General features: G+C 50.6%; 1 protein-coding gene across 1 annotated transcript in view; it reads left to right on the top strand.

Annotated features, from left to right (window-relative positions):
* Positions 1–18,818, top strand: part of ADAMTSL3 (ADAMTS like 3) — a 340,647-nt gene that overhangs the window by 36,821 nt on the left and 285,008 nt on the right. Inside the window, exon 3 of the mRNA XM_059371168.1 lies at positions 11,526–11,645. Within this exon, the coding sequence (XP_059227151.1) occupies positions 11,526–11,645 (120 nt within the window). The remainder of the gene's footprint in view (positions 1–11,525; positions 11,646–18,818) is intronic.

Below are 18,818 nucleotides of genomic sequence, written 5' to 3'. Positions count from 1 at the left end.
GTTTTTGTTTTTTGGTATTTTTGTGTGTGCTGGAGGATTTCTAAATTCATACCAACAATATTCCTTTGATAATACAAAAATACAGTAAGCAAACAAAATTACTACACCTTCATCTTCTTGCCTGGTTTCCCTCCAGTTGTGGGGAACCTCGGAGCTCACTGAAGACCGCCCTCCTATTTAACGATGTGGTGAGCAGGACCTGGAGACCGGAAGCAGGTTCCAGAAACCGCATGGTCTCCTGGGAAGGTGGGCTGGAGCCTGGACTTCCAACTTCAGATCCGGCCCCCTTTCTAAGATTGTCTATCCCCAATTGTAACAGGTGTCCAGCATCACCAAGTGTGGCTGGTGTGTGACTGTGATTCTCCACATGTCTGGCACCATTAGTAAACGAATCCTGTGTTTACGCAGGACTGAAAACGATGTGACATTTTCATGTTAAACAAATGTGTAATGATATGGGGCTGTGTTAATCACTCAAAAGATATGACTTCTCATTCCATTATCATTAAGAAATTAAAATCGGACCTTAAAATATTTCAGCTTAAATCCATAAATCTGTACCTTGACCAACACCCCATTTGGGTCAAAGATTATAGTTTGTCTTTCTCTCTCTTTTCCTTTTCTAACAAAAGGTAATGCATTTGTAATAATTTCTCCCGCTGATTTATGGTTCCAGTATGGCTCTGTTACCACTGGGGTTGATGTTAGCCTCTTAATTAAAAAAAAAAAAAAAAAAGATTTATTTATTTGTTTGAGAGAGAACAGAGCACATGTGAGCAGGGGGGAGAGGCAGAGGGGCAGAGGGACAGAGTTTTAGGCAGACTCCCCACTGAGTGTGGAGCCCGACGGGGGCTCCATCTCACGACCTGGCGATCACGACCTGCGCCAAAACCAAGAGTCGGATGCTTAACCAACTGAACCACCCAGGCACCTTGTTAGCTGCTTAATTTTATAAAAGCATCGCTTTTTTGTTTTCAAGGCATCCTTAGCATTTTATGTGAAAAACCTCTACTTTTTGGGTAGTTTGTGGAAATAAGCGTCCTGCCACTTTATCCACATGGACCAACGACACCCTGTGTCTACATCACCGTCTTCCTCACGTCTTGTTGGTTGAAGAATCCCGAAAGGCAGGAGCACCCCCTCTGCACATTTGGCAGCTCTGCTGACGTGTTAGCCCTGGAGACTTCCTGCCCTGCTAAGCCTAGAAAAACAAACCAGCTGATGATGCATATAAATGTTTTTCAGAGTATGTGCAAACAGCACATTTCTGTCTTTCTCTTCTCTTGGAAGGCCACATTTTGAAAGCCTGCATGATTTCAGCCACACCGACGAGCTGTTTCCTGAAAGAAATAAAGCTGTGGGGGTGAGAAAAAAATCTTGAATAAACATGAATATGTTCCTGACGTGTTTCTGGACTGTGTCAGGTTGGGTGGTGTCTCACGGCCAAATCAGGAAGAGCTGGGAATGAATGCTTTTTTTTTTTTTTCCTCTTTCCTTTTTTCCTTTTTCTTTCTCTATTTCCTTCTCTCTCTTTTCTTCTTGCTTCCTTGCTACTGAGTTAATGCAGATTCATGCATGAGGTACGCCCGAGACTTGCCCGATACCCAGGAATGGACATGCCTGCAGAAGTGATTGGTTGTCAGCGAGTAGTGTTTCCTGCACGCTTACACTGTGCTTGTGTTATTGGGGCCCGGCGGGTTGGGCTCTGGCTCCCCGGAAGCGGGAGATGTTGGAACTCCCAGGGAGGAGCACTGGGGCCTGGCCGGGCCAGAGCTGGGCGGCTGTGCAGGCGGAGAGCCACTGGGGCCAAGGAGCAAGGGGTCCCACGGCGGCTGTAGGTAGGAGCCGACGGATCCAGAGCCCTGCGATCCCAGCCGGAGTCTTGGAGAACACAGATATTTCGAAACCTCCCAGGAAAACGGCAGGCTCCAATTTGTCATTTTTGAAAATCAGAAAAAGAAAAAAAAAAGTGATGCCACAGGGCACCCTGACCTACCTGCGCCTCCCCTAACCCCTCTGTTTATTTGTGTATTTTCATTTTTTTAATTTGGTTTTGGCTGGAACGGTCAGCGATTCATCCGTTGTGTGTGACCCGGTGCTCGTCTGGTCACCTGCTGACCGCTCTGCTTAAAACCGCGATTTGTGCCTTTCCCCACCGAGTCCTCTCCCACGTGGGGTGCCGTGCCCTTGACTTCTCTCTTCCGTTCATTTCCTGCTTCACCTCGTTAAGACTGTAAGCTCGTCGGGAAAAGCGATTCTCGTCTGTTCCGTCGACGGCTGAATTCTCTGCGTCGGAAACAGCCTTGGAGCGTAGTAGGTGCTTCACAAACACGCAGGGGCCGGGTCACCCAATGCTGCAAAACCCAGGTTTGCTGGGAGATGCGCCGGGCTCTGGGGATCTCCCCTCGCCACCCCTCCGGTAAAATAAGAGACTTGTTTGTACTCGATTTAAAAAAGCAAAGATGCCTTTTCTCTGCCAGAGAGAGTCATGAGTGTTAGCGGTGAGGAGGCTGTGGGAAAAATACAGCCTTCACTTTCAGATCAAAGTGCAGATTCCCGTGCCCACGCAGGGCCTGGGAGTGTCCTGGGAGCACCGAGGCCCCTCGGGGAAGGGGGCTGTGGGAGGGCCGGAGAGGTGGCCCAGAACGGTTCCCACACGTGGCATCCTCGCCGGCAGCTCAAGGTCCTCAGAAACCGGGGGGTCCCCTCCTCTGCTGACTCCTGGGGCCCCCGTAGGAGTGGACCAGGAGGAGGAGGGGCGGGGGGAGAGGAAGGCCTGGGTTCGCGAGTTTGCAGTCCGGTCAGGTTCGAGGTGGCGTCTGTCTAGTTTCTCTCTTTACCCGCAGAGCCCTGTCCAGGGGACACGATACTCAGTGGTTTTCCCCCCGAGGTATTCTAAGGTAGACTTATTTCCACGTGACATTTGGCAAACGGAGACTCATTCCAGGGGGTCAGCTTACTTCAAGGTCTTGAAAAATGAAGTCTTAAAATCTGGGGGTGGGGTGGGGGGGTGGGTCCAGCCGGGGAGGATCCGTGTTGTGTACATGGGCAGGGGCAGGCTTCGTGCCTCTCCCCATCAGGGTAGCGGCGGAGTTTCTAAATCCCCCCCGTGTGAGATGCTGGTGTTACCCAGCCGCAGTGCTCTGGTCTCTCTGCGGCGGGGACAACATTCAGGCATTGGTCAGGGGGGTTCCGGGGGCTGGTGGGGGCGGCCTGGGCGGCTTTCCGTCTGCGAAAGGGAGCGAATTGGTGAATGTGTTCCACGCACAAAGCCCAAGGCCGAGTGCCGAGGAAGGTTCAGAGATGTAGGGGGGTGTCATGGCTCCACTCTAGGCTTTTCTCCTGTCGGGAAACTGAATGATCAAATCTGTTCCAGCAGGATCTTCTCACCCATGAGTCTTGGTTCTGCTTGCCAGTGTGTGTGTGTGTGTGTGTGTGTGTGTGTGTGTGTGTTCGCGTGTGTGTGTGAAGGAGAGGAAGAGAGAAGATGAAATAGTGCATGTGTAATGGCACAGGCTGGTGCTGTGACTGATGTCTCCTGGCTCCCCATTCCCATTTGCCAAAGAGAGTCTTACTGGGACCCATTCAGGGAATGACCTTCTGTGGGGAGCAGCTGGTCCTGAATATGCCGGCTCACAGGGCACACCCCGCCCAGCGGCTCTAGGAGGGATCCAGAAAATCTGCTGCTCGGACTTCTTTTGCAAACGTGGCTCAGAGTTGAAGGTGAAGCTGGAAGCTACGTGGCCGAGGTGGACCCAGACACTGATCCAAATACTCAGTCTTTCAATCCAACGGTATCAGCGCATCGATCTAACAATGTTGATTAGTTGATGGTGAATAGGGGAGACAGATCTGAAATCCCTAGCAGAACTGTTCAAAAATAGCAACAACAAAAAATCTGAAAACGAATATTCTTTCAGCCCACTTTTCCAGTCTTGCCGAGGTACCTGGGTTTCATATTTTCATATGTACACGTGGGCGTGTGTTTTACGTATGCGTGTGTTTCACATATATAAATTGCGTCCTGTGTGGAAGTGTTAGGACACCGAGGACTTTGAAAAGTCTTGGAATGATGACACCCTACTTAACAAAATGGAAGGTTTTTCTGTTTCCCTTTTTTTTTTTTATAAATTTTTAAACAACCATTGCAAGTTCAAGAGACAAAAAGCACATCAGCCTTTTTGGAGCAAGACTGTGGTTGGTATGCTGAGTTTAAATAATATTGGTTAAGTTGATTTTCCCCCTTGGGCTCTGGCAGGTGCACCCTGTAAGGTTCCAGGTGCCATCCAGGCCAGGACGAGCAGCCCTCAGGACCCCCCAGAGAATGTGGTCCTTGCAGACCATCCGCAGGACTGGGGCGTTCTGCCTGCTCCGCGTGGGGGCTCACTTCCAGACTCATCCAGTATGACCACTGGGAGGAGCAGTCCCATACTCCCATCCAGATGGTGAACTCGCCCCTCCAGATCTTGGTTGCTGTGAATCGAGACTGGGTTCCTGGGCATTCATGTCCCGGATGAGAACCTTGACAGTCTCCTCTTAAGCGCTGGTGTTGGGAAGAGGAGTCCTGCATTATGGCTCAGGAACTTGCCTTCCTGCGCTTAGCTTCTGTCCCAACCTACCTGTTGGGATCTCAGGTCTTCTGTCCCCGGACGTTGAGCATCGTCCGTGTCACTGCAGACATGAAGCATCTGGCAAGGTGTTTCTCGAATCCCCAAAGGGCCAACAGGTGGACATCTGAGAGGCGGGGACTGTGGTTGGGTGAAGTCACCACCAGCCCGGAGATGGGCTCTTCTTGACTTGGTGAAGGCTGGGGTCTCAGCCCTGCTCCTGGGTGTTGTTCGCGGCCATGACAAGGGTATAGACAGAGGTGTGATGCACAAATGTGGGCGGATGCACAGCGACAGGACAGTGACGTGTATACTGGGGACCGTGCAGTCTGGCTGTCAGAGTGCAGAGAAGTGGCTTCATGGTGGCACATGGCAAAAAGATTGGGTGGCCTTCCCTGACTGCAAGCAAGGTTAGTGGTGTGGGGCAGGCGGGGGAGGGGGGCTCTTTAGCTGCCTTCACACTGGGGAGGGGGTGTGCACTCCCCACACTGGTGGGGAGGGAGAAGTGTGTAGACTGGCCTCTTGAATTTCCATGAGAATCACATTGTATTTTTTCTTAACTGTGACTGCCTGACCTTCGAGGCATAAGCGACCCCACTCTCTACTAGAGGATACCCTCTTCCTCTTCTCTCTCCTTCATTGTCTCAGCCACGCCTTTTGCTCTGTCCTGACAGGCATTCTCCATCCTTATGCGGTACAGATCAAGGCCTGGGACCCTGAAATCTTGTCTTCAAATTGACATTGTGCGGTTATTTCCTCCTGCCAAAGTCCAAGTCTTCAGCTAGAACGGGAGCTGGAGACGCAGCTGCGTCCCCAGGTCTCAGAGTCATAGTCCCTGGAGGGGCCGTTTGGATTCCTCCTGACCCCATCCCTGGTGACTCGGCAGCTGCGGACAGTGGCGGGGGCGGGGGGTGAGGCATTCTGGCAGGCTCTCTCTGGGCCCTGGATCTGGGCCCTGGGAAGATTGCACGCTCCCTGGCCTGGCTTCCTCCCCGCACCTTCCCTTCCAGTCCTGCTCCTCCACGGCCTGACCTCTTGGGTCACCGCACCCTGCCAGGAGCCGTGCACGCCACCTCCCTGACCCGTCAGAAGTCCGCTCCCATCTGAGAGGGTGAGGATGTCCGCGCGTGTTCTCGGAGGCCTGTTACCGGCACCACACTTGCTTTCGGAAGCCACCGCTGAACTCAGCCAGTTGACTCCCAAAGGAAGGCCCGGTTCTTCTCAAGACTGTTTCCCACTGTTGGAGGCAGGGAAACGGAACAGAGGTGACCTTGCACTCGGCCGTTGGGAGCTCGTGCGCCCCCGGTCAGATCACCTGGCCTCCTGTGTCTTAGTTTCTTCACGTGTGAAGAGAGACACACAGCACTCAACTCAGAATGAGATGTGTGCTTGATTTCTGTCTTCCCCGGCTCTCTCTCCAGAGGGCTCCCTATGACTCCTCCGTGGGGCGGTCAGAGATGCTGCAGGAGAAACGCCTGCTCCAGGAGGGGGGCTGGGATACGAGTGTCTCTGAAGTTCCTTGCGTTCTGTAATTCTGGGACTCAGATGCTTACTGGGCTCAGGCTCGGGAATTCAGTTCTGAATGTGTGTGTTTGTGGGGAGGTGTCGGGGGATGTTGTGGGCGAGGAGGCCGGGAGAGCGGTGCTGGTGGCGGGGGCACCTCAGACCTCAGCTGGAGAGACGTGGGCCACTTCGGACCAAGTCAGTGTCGGTGAACCTCCTAGATTCTGACAGATCCCTGTTGCCTTGGGAAGGAGTTAGCTCCCCGTCACTAAAGGTATTCAGGTAGAGGCTGCAGGTCATGTAGCAAGATTTCTGAGGTGGACAGGCTGGATTAGGAGACTGAGAGGGGCTTCTCAAGTGCAGGGCTTTCATAATCATGGGACATCCCCGCACACCTTCTCAGGGGGGTGCCCTGTGACCTTGGTGCGCCCTTGCTGCTGTGGAGGGAGAGGACTGGAATTGGAGTGGGGTTTTAGAATCAACTCTTGAATGATGAGAAATTTACTCAGGAGTAAGGATTTTGATAAAAAGAGACAAGTATAAAGTCTTCCTTGTTTTCTTGGTAACAAAAATGGGATGGGGGTGTGGAGGGAATCTGATGTGGCCCAGGGACCAGTGACCTTGAACCCTGCAGGTGGAATTGCTGAAGAAGGATCCTGTCCTGCGTAGCTCAGGTAGTGGAACCCACCAGTCTTCCCTCCTTACTGCCCACACACCTGCGGTCGGGGATGGGCTGACTCGAGAGAGATGTTGTTCTCAGCCCTAGGGAACTTCCTCCAACATGCGACACCTCAGTGGGCCTGGGGGGAGAGGCAGAAGCCCGGGATAGGAATAAAACGTGGGGCAAACAGACCTCATTTTTTTTTTTTATTGTTATTGGATGACTTTAATGAAATGGCATTTTCTTATTTAAAGATGATAGTTTTTTGCATCAAAAATAACAAATACAATAAAGCATTAAATAAACAATCATGATACTTTGAGACAAACCATAAGTGACTCTTAATCTCACAAAACAGACCTCATTTTACCCAATCCGAATTTAAGCAGAGAAAAGAAAGCTCAGTGGAGCTAATTAAGTGTCTGTAGCTGTTTTAAATCATGGGGAAACCGAGTTGTGAGTCCTCTGATCTCAGAGAAGCGTGGTGTGACCAAAGGAGTCTTCAGAAGGTGTCACGCACAGCAGGCTTAGGACGGTCCCACCTCGCCGCAGAAGGCAGCTGTTTGGGAGACAATGGAGGTGGCCCACTCTTTGAGCTGGAGAGCAATTGCAGGGGGGCGCCAGGTGAGAGAGCCGGCTGGGAGGTAAGAAAGTGGGGAGAGAGACACAGGTGGATGACCTTGGGACCCAGTAGAAGGGTGTCGGAGGAGGAGGCACAGTGAAGATGGAGGGTCAAAGTCAGGGGTCTGCCGGCGGGTGTGGTATGGTGTAGACTCACATGGACCTGGGATCCTTCTCTTTAGGAAAGCCAGGCTCTCCACGCACAGGTGGAACCCCACTCCTCTGTCTTTTCAAGGGTTGGCCTCCTGCAGTGATCTCTCATCTCCTCTATTGTCTCTCTTACCCCCGATGACTCCCATAACCAAGCACTCATGCTCCCGCTTCTCCAGTCTTTAAAAATCCTGCCCATACTTCCACATTCCCTTTCACCATTGCCTTGTTCTCAGTGTCCTTTCCTGGTCTGGTCTTCTTCTTCTATCCAGTCCCCAAACCCATGACCATGGTCCCCGCCGCTCCACTCTACCTACTTTTGTCAAGGTTGACAAAGATCTCCTTGTTGCTACGCCCAGCGGGCCCTTCTCTGGCCTCGTCTTAGTCAGTCTCTCAGAGGCATTCAAGGTAGTTGGCCACTCTCTTTGATGCCGAATCCTTCCATGACCCATGATTTCTCTTCTTGAGTCTTCTCTGAAGGATTCCTCATTTTAACTTCTTCTGCTTGCTCCTTCTCTACTCCCCTTCAGACATGAGAATTATTAGGGGCCCCAGACAGAAGCCCTCGTCTGCCAAACTCTCTAGGGAGGGTCCTTTCAGGTAGGATGGCTGTGAAGGTGTGAGTGTATGTATAAATGTATGAAAATGTCAACAATGATTTCCAAATCTCTGTCTTTGGCCTTAGACTGCCCTTCTGAGTTCCAGACATCCGTATTAAATGGCCAACTCAAGCTCTCTGCATGGATGTCTCCTAGCATCTCAAACTGCACGTGACTCAAACAGAATTATCGCCTCTCTGCCCTATCTTCCTGCCAGGGCTGCCCGTCCATGGTATTCCTTTACAGCCTGTTGCTCAAGCCTAAACCCCAGAAATGGTCCTTGATTCCTCCCTTCTTCTCACCCATCGGCAAGTCTTGGAGGTTCTACCTCTCGTCCATCAGCTCTCCCATTCTTCACTGCCATCATCCTCATCCGAAGAATCACCCCTTCTTGCCTGGATTAGTGCAACAGCTTTCCATCCTTGGAATGGTTCCCTTCTTGCCCCCTTCTAACCCATCCTCCATGACCTCCAGTCAAGGTTTGAGATACACCTGGTGGTTCTGTAACCCCTTGCCTGGGCCCACAGTGCTCCACGTGTCCTGCCTCTTCCATTCTTCCATCTCTCCCTCTCTCTCTACTCTCTTCCTTGTCCACCTGGATCAGCCTCACTGACCCCCTTTCTTTCTGCAGACTCAACTTACCCCATATCACCCTATTTATTTTCTTCATAGCACTGAGAACTTTAATTCTCTTACTTATGAATTTGTTTGCTTATTATGCATCTTCCCATTAGAATGAAACCTCCATAAAAAGGACCTTATCTTTCTTGTTCCTCATGGTACCCATAGCTTTTAGAATGGCTCCGGGTACATAGTAGATGCTCAGTAAATACGTGTGGAACATGTGATCAACTACACATAAAGCACTGTATTCAGGGAGCCGTCTTCAGGTGATGACCCTACGTGGCTTCCCGCCCCCACTCTCTGGTAACTGGATTTCTGTGTCTTCATACATAGCCGCTTGTGGACTCCAGGCCTGGCTTCTTCTCTGTGGTGGGTGGCAAGCCTCCTTAGACATTTAAAATTATGAGTCTCTGAATTTTAAAAACAATAGAGGCAAATCACAATGACAGCAACTAAACGTTACAGACTATTTGCTAGGTGTGTTGGTAATCAGTTTATAGGGAACTGTCTTGAGATGAAACCCATCATTGTTCTGCGGTCATGTAGGATTTCCCTGAGGATTCCCTAGATGTGTTTGTCTTTGGTAAGAATAACTAGACTTTGACACATCCTCAAACCGCCTAGGAAACATACACAGAAGCAAGAAATCTTGTTAAGTTTACCTTCTTTTTTCACATGGACATTTTCATTCCTGTCTCTCTCTCTCTCTTTTTTTTAAGCCTGACAAAATTTAACCATTGGAAACAGCAGGTCAGAAAGCAGAAGGTGATTAGCTATAGCTATAGTCAAGCCAGAGAGTCTATGATATTTTTTTTTTCCTACACGAAAAATGACCGAGGTGTGAAAACATGAGTACTGGAAAGGTTTTTTGCTTTTTCTGGGGTTTCAGGTTGAGATCCATAAAACAGCACTACAATGTCTGAGAGCCGGTTGTCTCTGTGGGGTCTGTGGTATTAGCTCCCAGGCTACTTGGAGCAACAGTCTCCAGCAGCCATCAGCGGCGGCTGGCCAGGTGTCATAGACGAGTTCCGCACCTTTGTTGGAGCCTGGACAGACTTCCCTGCCAGACTCCTACCCCACTGGCACTGTGGCAGGCTGCAGGGACTCCACTAATTTCTGAAGCAAAGCTGCCGCCACAGACGACAGCATTCTGCTAGAAAAAACTTACCCAGAAAACCTGTGTCAAGGCTTCTGGGTGACTGTCCTGTTTTCCTCACTTCAGATCAGAGCAGTCCAGACTGAAGCTAGCCGTTCTGAAGCAAGGCAAGGGAGATGGGGTGCGGGGGTGGCGCATGGCTCTGGGAAGATTCCTGTTGCTCCCTGGGATGAATGTGTGAATGAAATGTCATAGGAAACTTCTGAAGTTCTTGGAACAGTCTAGTGCCAACCGAAACCTAGAGTTGTTTGTTTTCTGTGCCTTGCCAAGATAGTCACCTACTGATTGTCCTTGTTATGTATGTATGTATGTATGGCATTCACATGGATGTTTTGCACCCCCTTTCTTTTTTAAGATTTTATTTATTTATTTGACAGGGAGAGATCACAAGTAGGCAGAGAGGCAGTCCGGGGGGTGGGGGGGGGGAGATGCAGGCTCTATCACAGGACCCTGAGATCATGACCTGAGCTGTAGGCAGAGGCTTTAACCCACTGAGCTACCCAGGCGCCCTGGATGTTTTGCTTTAACTATAGTTCCTGCAGCAGTTTGAGAATGTGACCATTGGGGGAGCAGAGGCAGTTGAGGGGGACTTTTACTCCTCATGCTTCCTGTTTGCAGAGAGTGTTTTTCTCAGAGTAGCACCCGTGGTCTCTTTCTTGGATTCTTACTCATTCCTTCCCAAGCAGGGGAGTGAGGTGCCGTGTTGGAGGCAGAGTTGCTGATCTGCATTCCCGGACCAGGTGGGGCTGCACACGGTGTCGCGGGGCGCCATCTCCTTTATCTCTTTCCTCCTTGTCAACCAGTCAAGGCAGGGATCCCGGCTGAAGGTATTGGCAACTGATGGCAGGAGGTCCACCGGGCCATTGGACCCCCTATAGTCTCCAAGGGATGATGTCCTTCTTCCTGAATCCCCTCTGCCCTGACGACGGGGGCTTCTGTCTAGTGATCCAGATGCCCGAGTCTGGGCATTTCTTGAACCAAACGGAGTCTCCCTGCCAAAGCCATGTTTATTTCATCTTGGATTTTTCTATAAACATCCAAAGCATTATGAGGAAAGAAAAAAAAGTCTTAAAGGAAATACACCCAAACAATTAAAAGTGGTGATTATTGGTTGGAGGGATTACGGGGCGACTTATAGATTTTCTTTTGTGTTTATCGGTATCTTCAAAGGTTTCTGTGGTGAACATGCGTTTCTTTCATAGTGTGGAAGAAAGTTTGTTTCTCACTCCTTCACCTAACAAAAACAGGAAGGAAGGAAGGAAATGGAAGTCCTAGGCACAGTGGATTGGCAACCACAGTGCTGAAGTTAACTGTGCTGTAGCTGAAACTCTGCAAGGTTGTGGGCAGTGGGGAGAGGGCGGGTGTCTGGGAGTCGGTACCGTGTGTGCGAGTTTGAGGTGGACCAGCGGAGTGTCCTGGCCTCACAGTGCCTCACCCAGACCCCTGGTGTGTCGCACCTTGGCCTTTACTAAGCAAGGTCATGTCCCGTTCTGGGACAGCTGTTAGCAGGTAAGTGCTCTGGGAATCACCCGGTTCGGGGACTGCCTGCCCGTCAGGGGGTCCTCACGGGGCCTTACTTGTAACCAGGTGACCTTGCCTTTCAGACCACGGCAGAGAAGTCCCCTGGAGCCTACTTCCTTCCCGAGTTTGCACTCTCACCTCAGGGAAGTTTTCTCGAAGACACCACAGGGGAGCAGTTCCTGACGTACCGCTACGACGACCAGGTGAGAACCTCCTCCAAGAGCCTCCCTTTGGCTTTGCCCTTTGCCAGTGGGCAGGAAATGGTTTCTCAAAGATAACTCGAAAATTGTCGTGTTTTTTTCCCCTTGGCACAACGAGTTCTTGACTCTCTGGAGGGATCCTGTGACCTCGGGGCTGCCCGCGTTTGCACGTACAGTTTCCCACACGGGGCGCGGTTCTTGCTCTGGTTGGGATGTTGGCTTGAGTCACTTTTTCTTATTTTTATTGGAAATCTGTGATAGAGTCATTCATTTTAGTGATCACTTAAATTTATTTATTTATTATCTGAAATGATCCAAGAGTATTGTTTTCTGATTTAAGCCTCCCTCTCTTTTGCTCTCCTGGCTTTTATTTCTTTTCTTTTACCAGCGCCAACATTGATCTTTTTGCCCATCTTGCGGAAAGGAACAGGGTAGGTGTGCATGCATGTGTGTGCGTGCGTGTGTGTGTGCGTGCGTGTGTGTGTGCGTGTGTGTGTGTGTGCTTCTGTCCCTTCACAGAGGCTCGTGGAGAACAAGGCTGTGCTTGGCATAAGAGGTGGGCACTGAGGACTGATTCCCCTCTGCTTCGCTGAAGGGACCTCACGCTGATGCCTTAACAGCATCAAGGATCGTGCGTGTCCCTGAAATCACTCCCCACTCGTTGGAAGCAGAGCGCGTCCAGTCTGCCAGATGCAGAGGTTTCTTGCTGGTGGGGCCCGAGTTCATGGGGCAGTCCACTGGGAGCGAAGGTGATGGAGAGCTTGGGCAGACCTGGCAGAACCTGGCACTTGCAGGTTCCATCGCCCATGATGGAGCAAAGCAGAATGGGCCGGAGACTGAGGTGTCCTCTTCTGTGTGGTCAAGGCCACACGGCAAGTTCGGGCCCGATTGCCACATGCTAGTTACAGGGTGGACGGTGCTTCTCGGGAGCTGCAGCTCTGGGGCGGTCGCTGTGGCCACGTGGGCAGATGTGGGGTGTGATGAAGGGGAGCAGGCCTAGCAGGCAGAGCCCTGAGGTGAGGTGGGAGATCTCCTGGCCTGGTGAGGGAGGGCGCGTGGGCAGCCGAGGGCGGCAGGAATGGTGGTCTGTCCCCGGCACCTGCATCCCAGCCGCGTTTCCGTCCTCCAGGATGCTGCTGGGCCGCCTGCCCTTAGGACATGTTGCCCTGCCCCTGGGGTTGGGCTGGGTTGGACCCTGTGAACACAGGGTCCCAGCCGTGGGCAGGGAGCCAGCCAGGTGCTCAGGGGCAGTGGTGAGACCAGTTGTTTCATAGAAAACTGCAGCAGGCCGTCTGTTTTCCAAGTGACTGGAAAAGTGCGTGGGTGAGTTCTTGCCGTGGGGGGCAGGGGCGGGCAAGGCATCATGCCACGTTCCCGTAACAGAGCCCAGTTGATACTCTGGGTGGGCAGCCGGGCCTGTCTGCGGATGGGGTCCAAGCTGTCATTAAGTTGCTTTCCACCCTTCTCCCCGGTGGGTTTTTACAGGGCCTGTAATTTATGGCCGCTTTTAATCGAGAAATCAATGATCCAGCAGGTTGGCATGTGAGAGCTCCAGGGAGCTAATTGGGAAGGCAGTAGAGGATAAAAGAGGGTGTCTGGAAAGCCATGAGCCGCGTCCCGTTTAATTAAAGAGCACTTAATGCCTTCTCCAGGTTCTATGGATTACGCCGTACTTATATTTGATGTCATAACAATAGACAAGCTAGAAAAAGGAAAATAAGCCTCCTCAGCCTTTTCAGAAGGCCAGAGCAGATCGTTGAGGTGTGTGGCACGCTGTGGAAATTGTGTCCAAAGTAAGACGCGGTGTTCCAGAACGTCCCAGCAAATAGCACGTGAAAACATTCTGGGTCGCCCCCACTGCGCATTTCTCTCAAGGGGGAGGAATCAGGTGAGTAAGAGCAGTAGGAGCACCTGCTTTCTGCTGGTAGAGGCAAAGAAAGGAGACTGTGTAGGCCTTTGTACCCAACTCGGTGTGCCTCCCGAATGAACTCTAGAACGTGGTCCAGTGGAGAGAAGCCGTGCCTCCAGGCCTCTGTCCTCTTTCCTCTTAATGCTGAGTGTGCAGACCGTGTCACACAGGCACAGGCCTCTTGGGCGGAGGGAAAAGAGAACGAGCCCAGTATCAGCCAGCTTGAGAAACCCCCAACCTTGTAGCGCCCAAGGAACCGTGAAGACCAGTGAAGAACAGAGGCTCTGGGACCACCTGGGCCCCGCCGGCGAAGCGTCTGCCTTGGGCTCAGGTCATGATCCCGGGGCTCCGGATCGAGCCCTGCATCGGGCTCTCTGCTCTGCTTCCTGCCCTTCCTGTCCTCCTGCTCCTGTTCTCTCTGTCTCATGGGCTCTGGATTCAGACTGTGTTGGTTTGGCCTCAGTGTTCTGACGCCTGACTTCCAGGGTGACTCTGCACACGCTGCTTCCCCTTAGGTCATGAAGCGACTTCGTGCTCTCTGTGTGAGGGGAGACGTGGCCATTTCCACCCCATGGAAATGCTTTAGGGATGAAAGGGTGTCATTCACATAAGTCTCTCTGTGTCGGGCCGGGTGCCTGCAAGCCTGTGATCTAGCTATTCCTGTGACCCCTGTGGTTTGCAAAGACCCCATCCGGAGAATCTCAGACACCCCCACGCTGAAGGAAAGGAAGAAGCGTGTTCTCTGCTGACGTCGGGGGCCTCACACAATACTTTGATTTTCATGGAGCTCTATTTAGCATGTGTATAGTAAAGCACACACATGTCTGAACTTCTAAATACCTTCATACCTTTGGAATCACCCGATTCCAGAAACCCAGATCAAGAAACAGAGCATGTCCAACCCCCGGGAAGCTCCTTGTGCCCCCAAGTCTCACCCCTACCACGAGGTATCACCCCTTCTGACTTCTGTCACTATTCCAGTTTTGCTTTTTTATTTTTGGTTTTACATAAACGGAGACACATTGCACGGACCCCTGTGAGTCTGGCCTCTCTCAGACAGTATCACACCTGATAGATGTGACAAGCTGGTGCACCCAGCAGGATTTGGGGTTCAGTGTCCGTATGTTGTAGCTTTGGGAAGGAATCGTCTCGTATTAGAACACGAGGCGGCACGCTGGGTGGGATGCAGCTTTGCTCCCCGCACAAAGTCCCTAGTGTCCCTAAAAGGTTTTCAGGGCTGTCCCTCTGCAGAGTCCATATCTGGAGCATGGTGGGGACAGCTGTCCTGGTAGTGCCCCACCACGCCCAGTGGCTGCTGGAATCCATAGATCCGGCCTGGCCAGGAGCAGAGCCAGGTCTGAGGGAGGGGCCATCCGAGGCCAGGTACCCACCTGTGGGGTCTGCAGATTTGCACAGCCGCCCGAAGCCCGAGCGACGGCAAGCGAGGGGTGTCGAGGCAGCGGTCTGGTTCCTGAAGTTCTGGGATCGGGACCAACTTGCCCATGAACCTCCTACCTGCAGAATTCTCATCCGATAAACACGAGAAGCCAGTAGGTGGAGGAGAGATGTTTGCTGTCTTCAGCGGCTCTCGGAGGACTTTCTAGAGAATTTTACCCTGACCCACTTTCATGAAGGCCTTTCAGGTCGCTCTTCCAGGGTCTCCTAGGTTAGGTGTCTGGAAAATGAATAACCCCACGGCCAGTAAAGCCCAGCTGTGATGGAGGCTGTTTAATGAGTCACGTAAAAGGCACAGGGTCCGAGGCAGCTGCTGGTGCAGACGGCAGGGCTGAAGCTGGAGGGGCAAGATCGCAGCTCGGTGCAAGCAGAACCCGTCAGGCAGCCTTAGTCTTGCTTCTGCTACTAATCAGCTTATAATTTAACAAAGCTTTTCGACCTCTTTGGTCCTCAGAGTCTCCCATTTGTTTTGAAAAATAAAGTGACTGGATTTCATGATCAGAGTGCCTTCCACTCTGCAACGATCTGGCTTTTTAAATTTTATTTTTGTTTTTTGCAACTGTAGTTAGAATAGCCGACACTGCACTGTGTTAATTGGGTCATTCTGATTATCGAGGTGGCCTTGCCAGCCGCGCAGTAAACGGTTACTTAGAGAATCATAGAATTTTACAGCTGGTGCAGACCTGGCTCCGACGCCTCCTTTTACGAGCCAGAAAGCAGAGGCTCTGCATGTGCGAGTGACCAACTCAAGGACACCCAGGCGGTGTGAAACAACGGAGACTGACACCCTGACCTCAAGCATCCTGCTCCTTTTCTCAGGAGAATCACCCCAAAAATGATCTCCTTTCCTAAAAAGCTGCTTCCACCCTTGGCGTCCACAGAGTCTTGGAGACCTTTGTAGACCCGGGGAAGGATTTTATATTCCCGAGTTTCTTCCTTAGCTCGTTCTTAAACTTAACTCCTTCAGGAGTCAAGAATTATCTATACTGATGTCATTTACACGCGTAATTACAACATCACCGAGCAATGCCTTCTTTTTCGAAGTCTGGGTGGAACATGGCCGCTCCCGTCAAAATGGCGCCGACTTCCCATTCAACAAACGTGTCCTCAGAGCGGCAACAACCTGACATTTGGTTGCTTCACAGGGTAGTGGACACGGGGTAGTTTGGGACAACGAGCAAAGGGCTTGTGGTCCAAAGACTCAATAGCCAGCCAGCCTCTGGGGTGAATTCTTTCATCCTTCCTCATGGTGGTTTTGGAGCTGACCCCACAGAGGACCTGTTTGAAGGCAGATGGCTGAATGTCGAGTCTTGAATTCCGCAGTTTGTTTTTGCTCCATAGCCGGTGGGGGCGGGTGGTCCCTCTCAGCCTGTGTCTCTCTCTGGGAAAGAGGGTGATGTGTCTTTCTATCCTTCAGCTCACTGAAGCTTTCAATGTGGGGCCTCAGAGGTCGATTATGGGGATCGATGTGAAAGTCTATTCTAGGCTTAGCTTTCCTTGGTTGGAACTCTTTTTTTTTTAAGTTCATGAAACTCGGGGTTCCCGGGCACTTTAGTCGGTTAAGCATCTACCTTCATCTCAGGTCATGATCCCAGGGTCCTGGGATCAAGCCTCATGGTGGGCTCCCTGCTCATTGGGGAGTCTGCTTTTCCCTCTCCCTCTGCCCCCCTCAGCCCCCAGCTCATGCTCTCTCTTTCAAATAAATAAAATCTTAAAAAAAAAAAAAAGTTAGCAGAACTTGTTGTTTCGCACAAATAGTCTTTTATTTTTGTGTTTCTTTGTGTGTGTGTGTCTGTGTGTTTCATTTTTTAATGCTTGTTAGGTGCAGGGAACTGTGGCAGGTGCATCTGCCAGACCCCGTGGATTTTCTGGCGTGCGCTTCCTCTTACGGGCAGGCATCATGGGACGGAAGGAGGTTAAGCACACTTAGAAATTAGCACCCACGTCATTTTCCTAAAGTCTCTGTGTGTGTCTTTGTATGTGTACGTGGTGGTGTAATGTCTACCTTGCTAGCTTTGGACTACAAGACACTGAAAGGCAGAACCAAACTTTGATCCCTTGGACTCTAGGCATGAGGGACAAGGCTGCATGTTCCGTTCATGGTGGGTTCTGACTTTCCTAAAATTAACCAAAGGTAAATTCTGACGTACGCCTGCAGCCAATGAGGGAACACCTTGATTTCATGTTGCAGGGCTCTTTGTACACGTGTTTGTACCATCATCCCTTCTCCCTGTCCCCTCCTCTCTCCTGTGGACTCCAGCCAAGGGGCCCCCTACCTTATCTGGCATAGGTTTTGTCTCTTCCTGCCACATTTAAATGGATTCAGGATTTCTTTTCAAGTTACAAATTCTGTTACCTACCCTCTAATCTACTCTTGCTTTCCGTGCCCACTGGATTTTCAAATTCTTATTGTCTCCTGCTACTTTTTCCTACTCATTTTAGCTTTTAAATCTGACTCCCAATACCTACCTCCCCCTGCCCTGGCCTCCCCCTAGACAGGCGTCCTTTTTAAGAATTTCAATTACTTTCCCCGAAGTTAAATCCAGACTCTCACGTGACCCATTCTGTGTTTATAAAAGCCTGTCTTGGTAAAACCCTAAGGCATTATGGCACTCTGGATGGAGTCACAGTTGACTCTTCTCTTGCCTTCCCTGGATGCCACTGACTGCCCGTCTGTGTGATTTCCCCTTTCAGAACACCTCTCCAGCTGGTTTTTTTTTTTTTTTTTTTTTTTTTTCTCTAACTCTTTCCATCGCCAGGGAGGCAGAGGACTGGGTCTGTGGCCCTGACAGGCATCTGGAATTGTAGCCAGTCAGAGTTGGAAGGACGTTCAGGGATTCTGTTTTTTCAGGTGAGGACTCTGAGCCCCAGAGAGGAACAGGGTCTTACCCAAGATCACACAGCCAGCTGTTGGCAGAGCCAAGTGCCTGTTCTTTGCCCTTAAGCTCAGAGAAGACATTTTTACATCTAATCTGCGGGAAGGAAAAGTATGAAAGAAATGTTTGAATGAATTTCTAATACTAGTAGTAACAATAGTATATTAATAATGAAGTCTTTGTGTAGTCTCATTTCTAAAGTTCTCCTAAGGGTCTGTTTTCTTCCACTATTATGCCAAACCTAATTTTCCCTTTCCTTATTCTAACTATTGATTTATGCATTTTTTTCCTAAGGAGAAGAAATCTGTTTGCTGTGAGGACATCCTTCTCATAGTAACTTCTTCTGAACTTTTCATGAATATCTTGGCGAGGCCCTTCATTGTGGTTAAACTGTTGGCAGGCCTCAGAAATATCACTTGACATTTCCAAGTTATTTATGTCATCATTTTTCACTTGGGAAGTGTATACCAACTTCTGCAATTTCTGGTGGAGGAACATGGACATAGCCCTTGGATGTATAGGGGAGGTACTGTTCACTCCTTTCCCCCAAGCGAGATGAGCGCTCGTGGATTCACCAGATAGGAGGGTTTCCGTGTTGTTTCTGGCCCGTGTGTGTGATGTTTTTTAGCAGCACGCCATGTGAGCTCAAATAGCTCATTCCTTTGTTAGTGAGTAATCTTGGTCAAATGGAGTTATGCTCCTTAAATATTCCGAAGATTTAGCGATCTAATGAGAAAGCGAGCTCATAGTCTGTTAGGAGAGGACCAGAGTACGTTAATTGGAATAACGTGTAGTCTGTTCTCAGTCTGGGCACAGAGCAAATACAGGGCAGTGTATATGCAGCAGGACGTGCTGTTCTCATCAGCTTTGGCATAGGCGGACTCTGAATTTCAGCATCCCTGAGCTTTTTGCAAATCACCTATTTCTCAAACCAAA

Source organism: Mustela nigripes, chromosome 13 (assembly GCF_022355385.1).
Source record: "Mustela nigripes isolate SB6536 chromosome 13, MUSNIG.SB6536, whole genome shotgun sequence".
In the NCBI taxonomy this organism is placed as follows: Eukaryota; Metazoa; Chordata; class Mammalia; order Carnivora; family Mustelidae; genus Mustela; species Mustela nigripes.
This window is presented reverse-complemented; position numbering and strand designations above follow the sequence as displayed.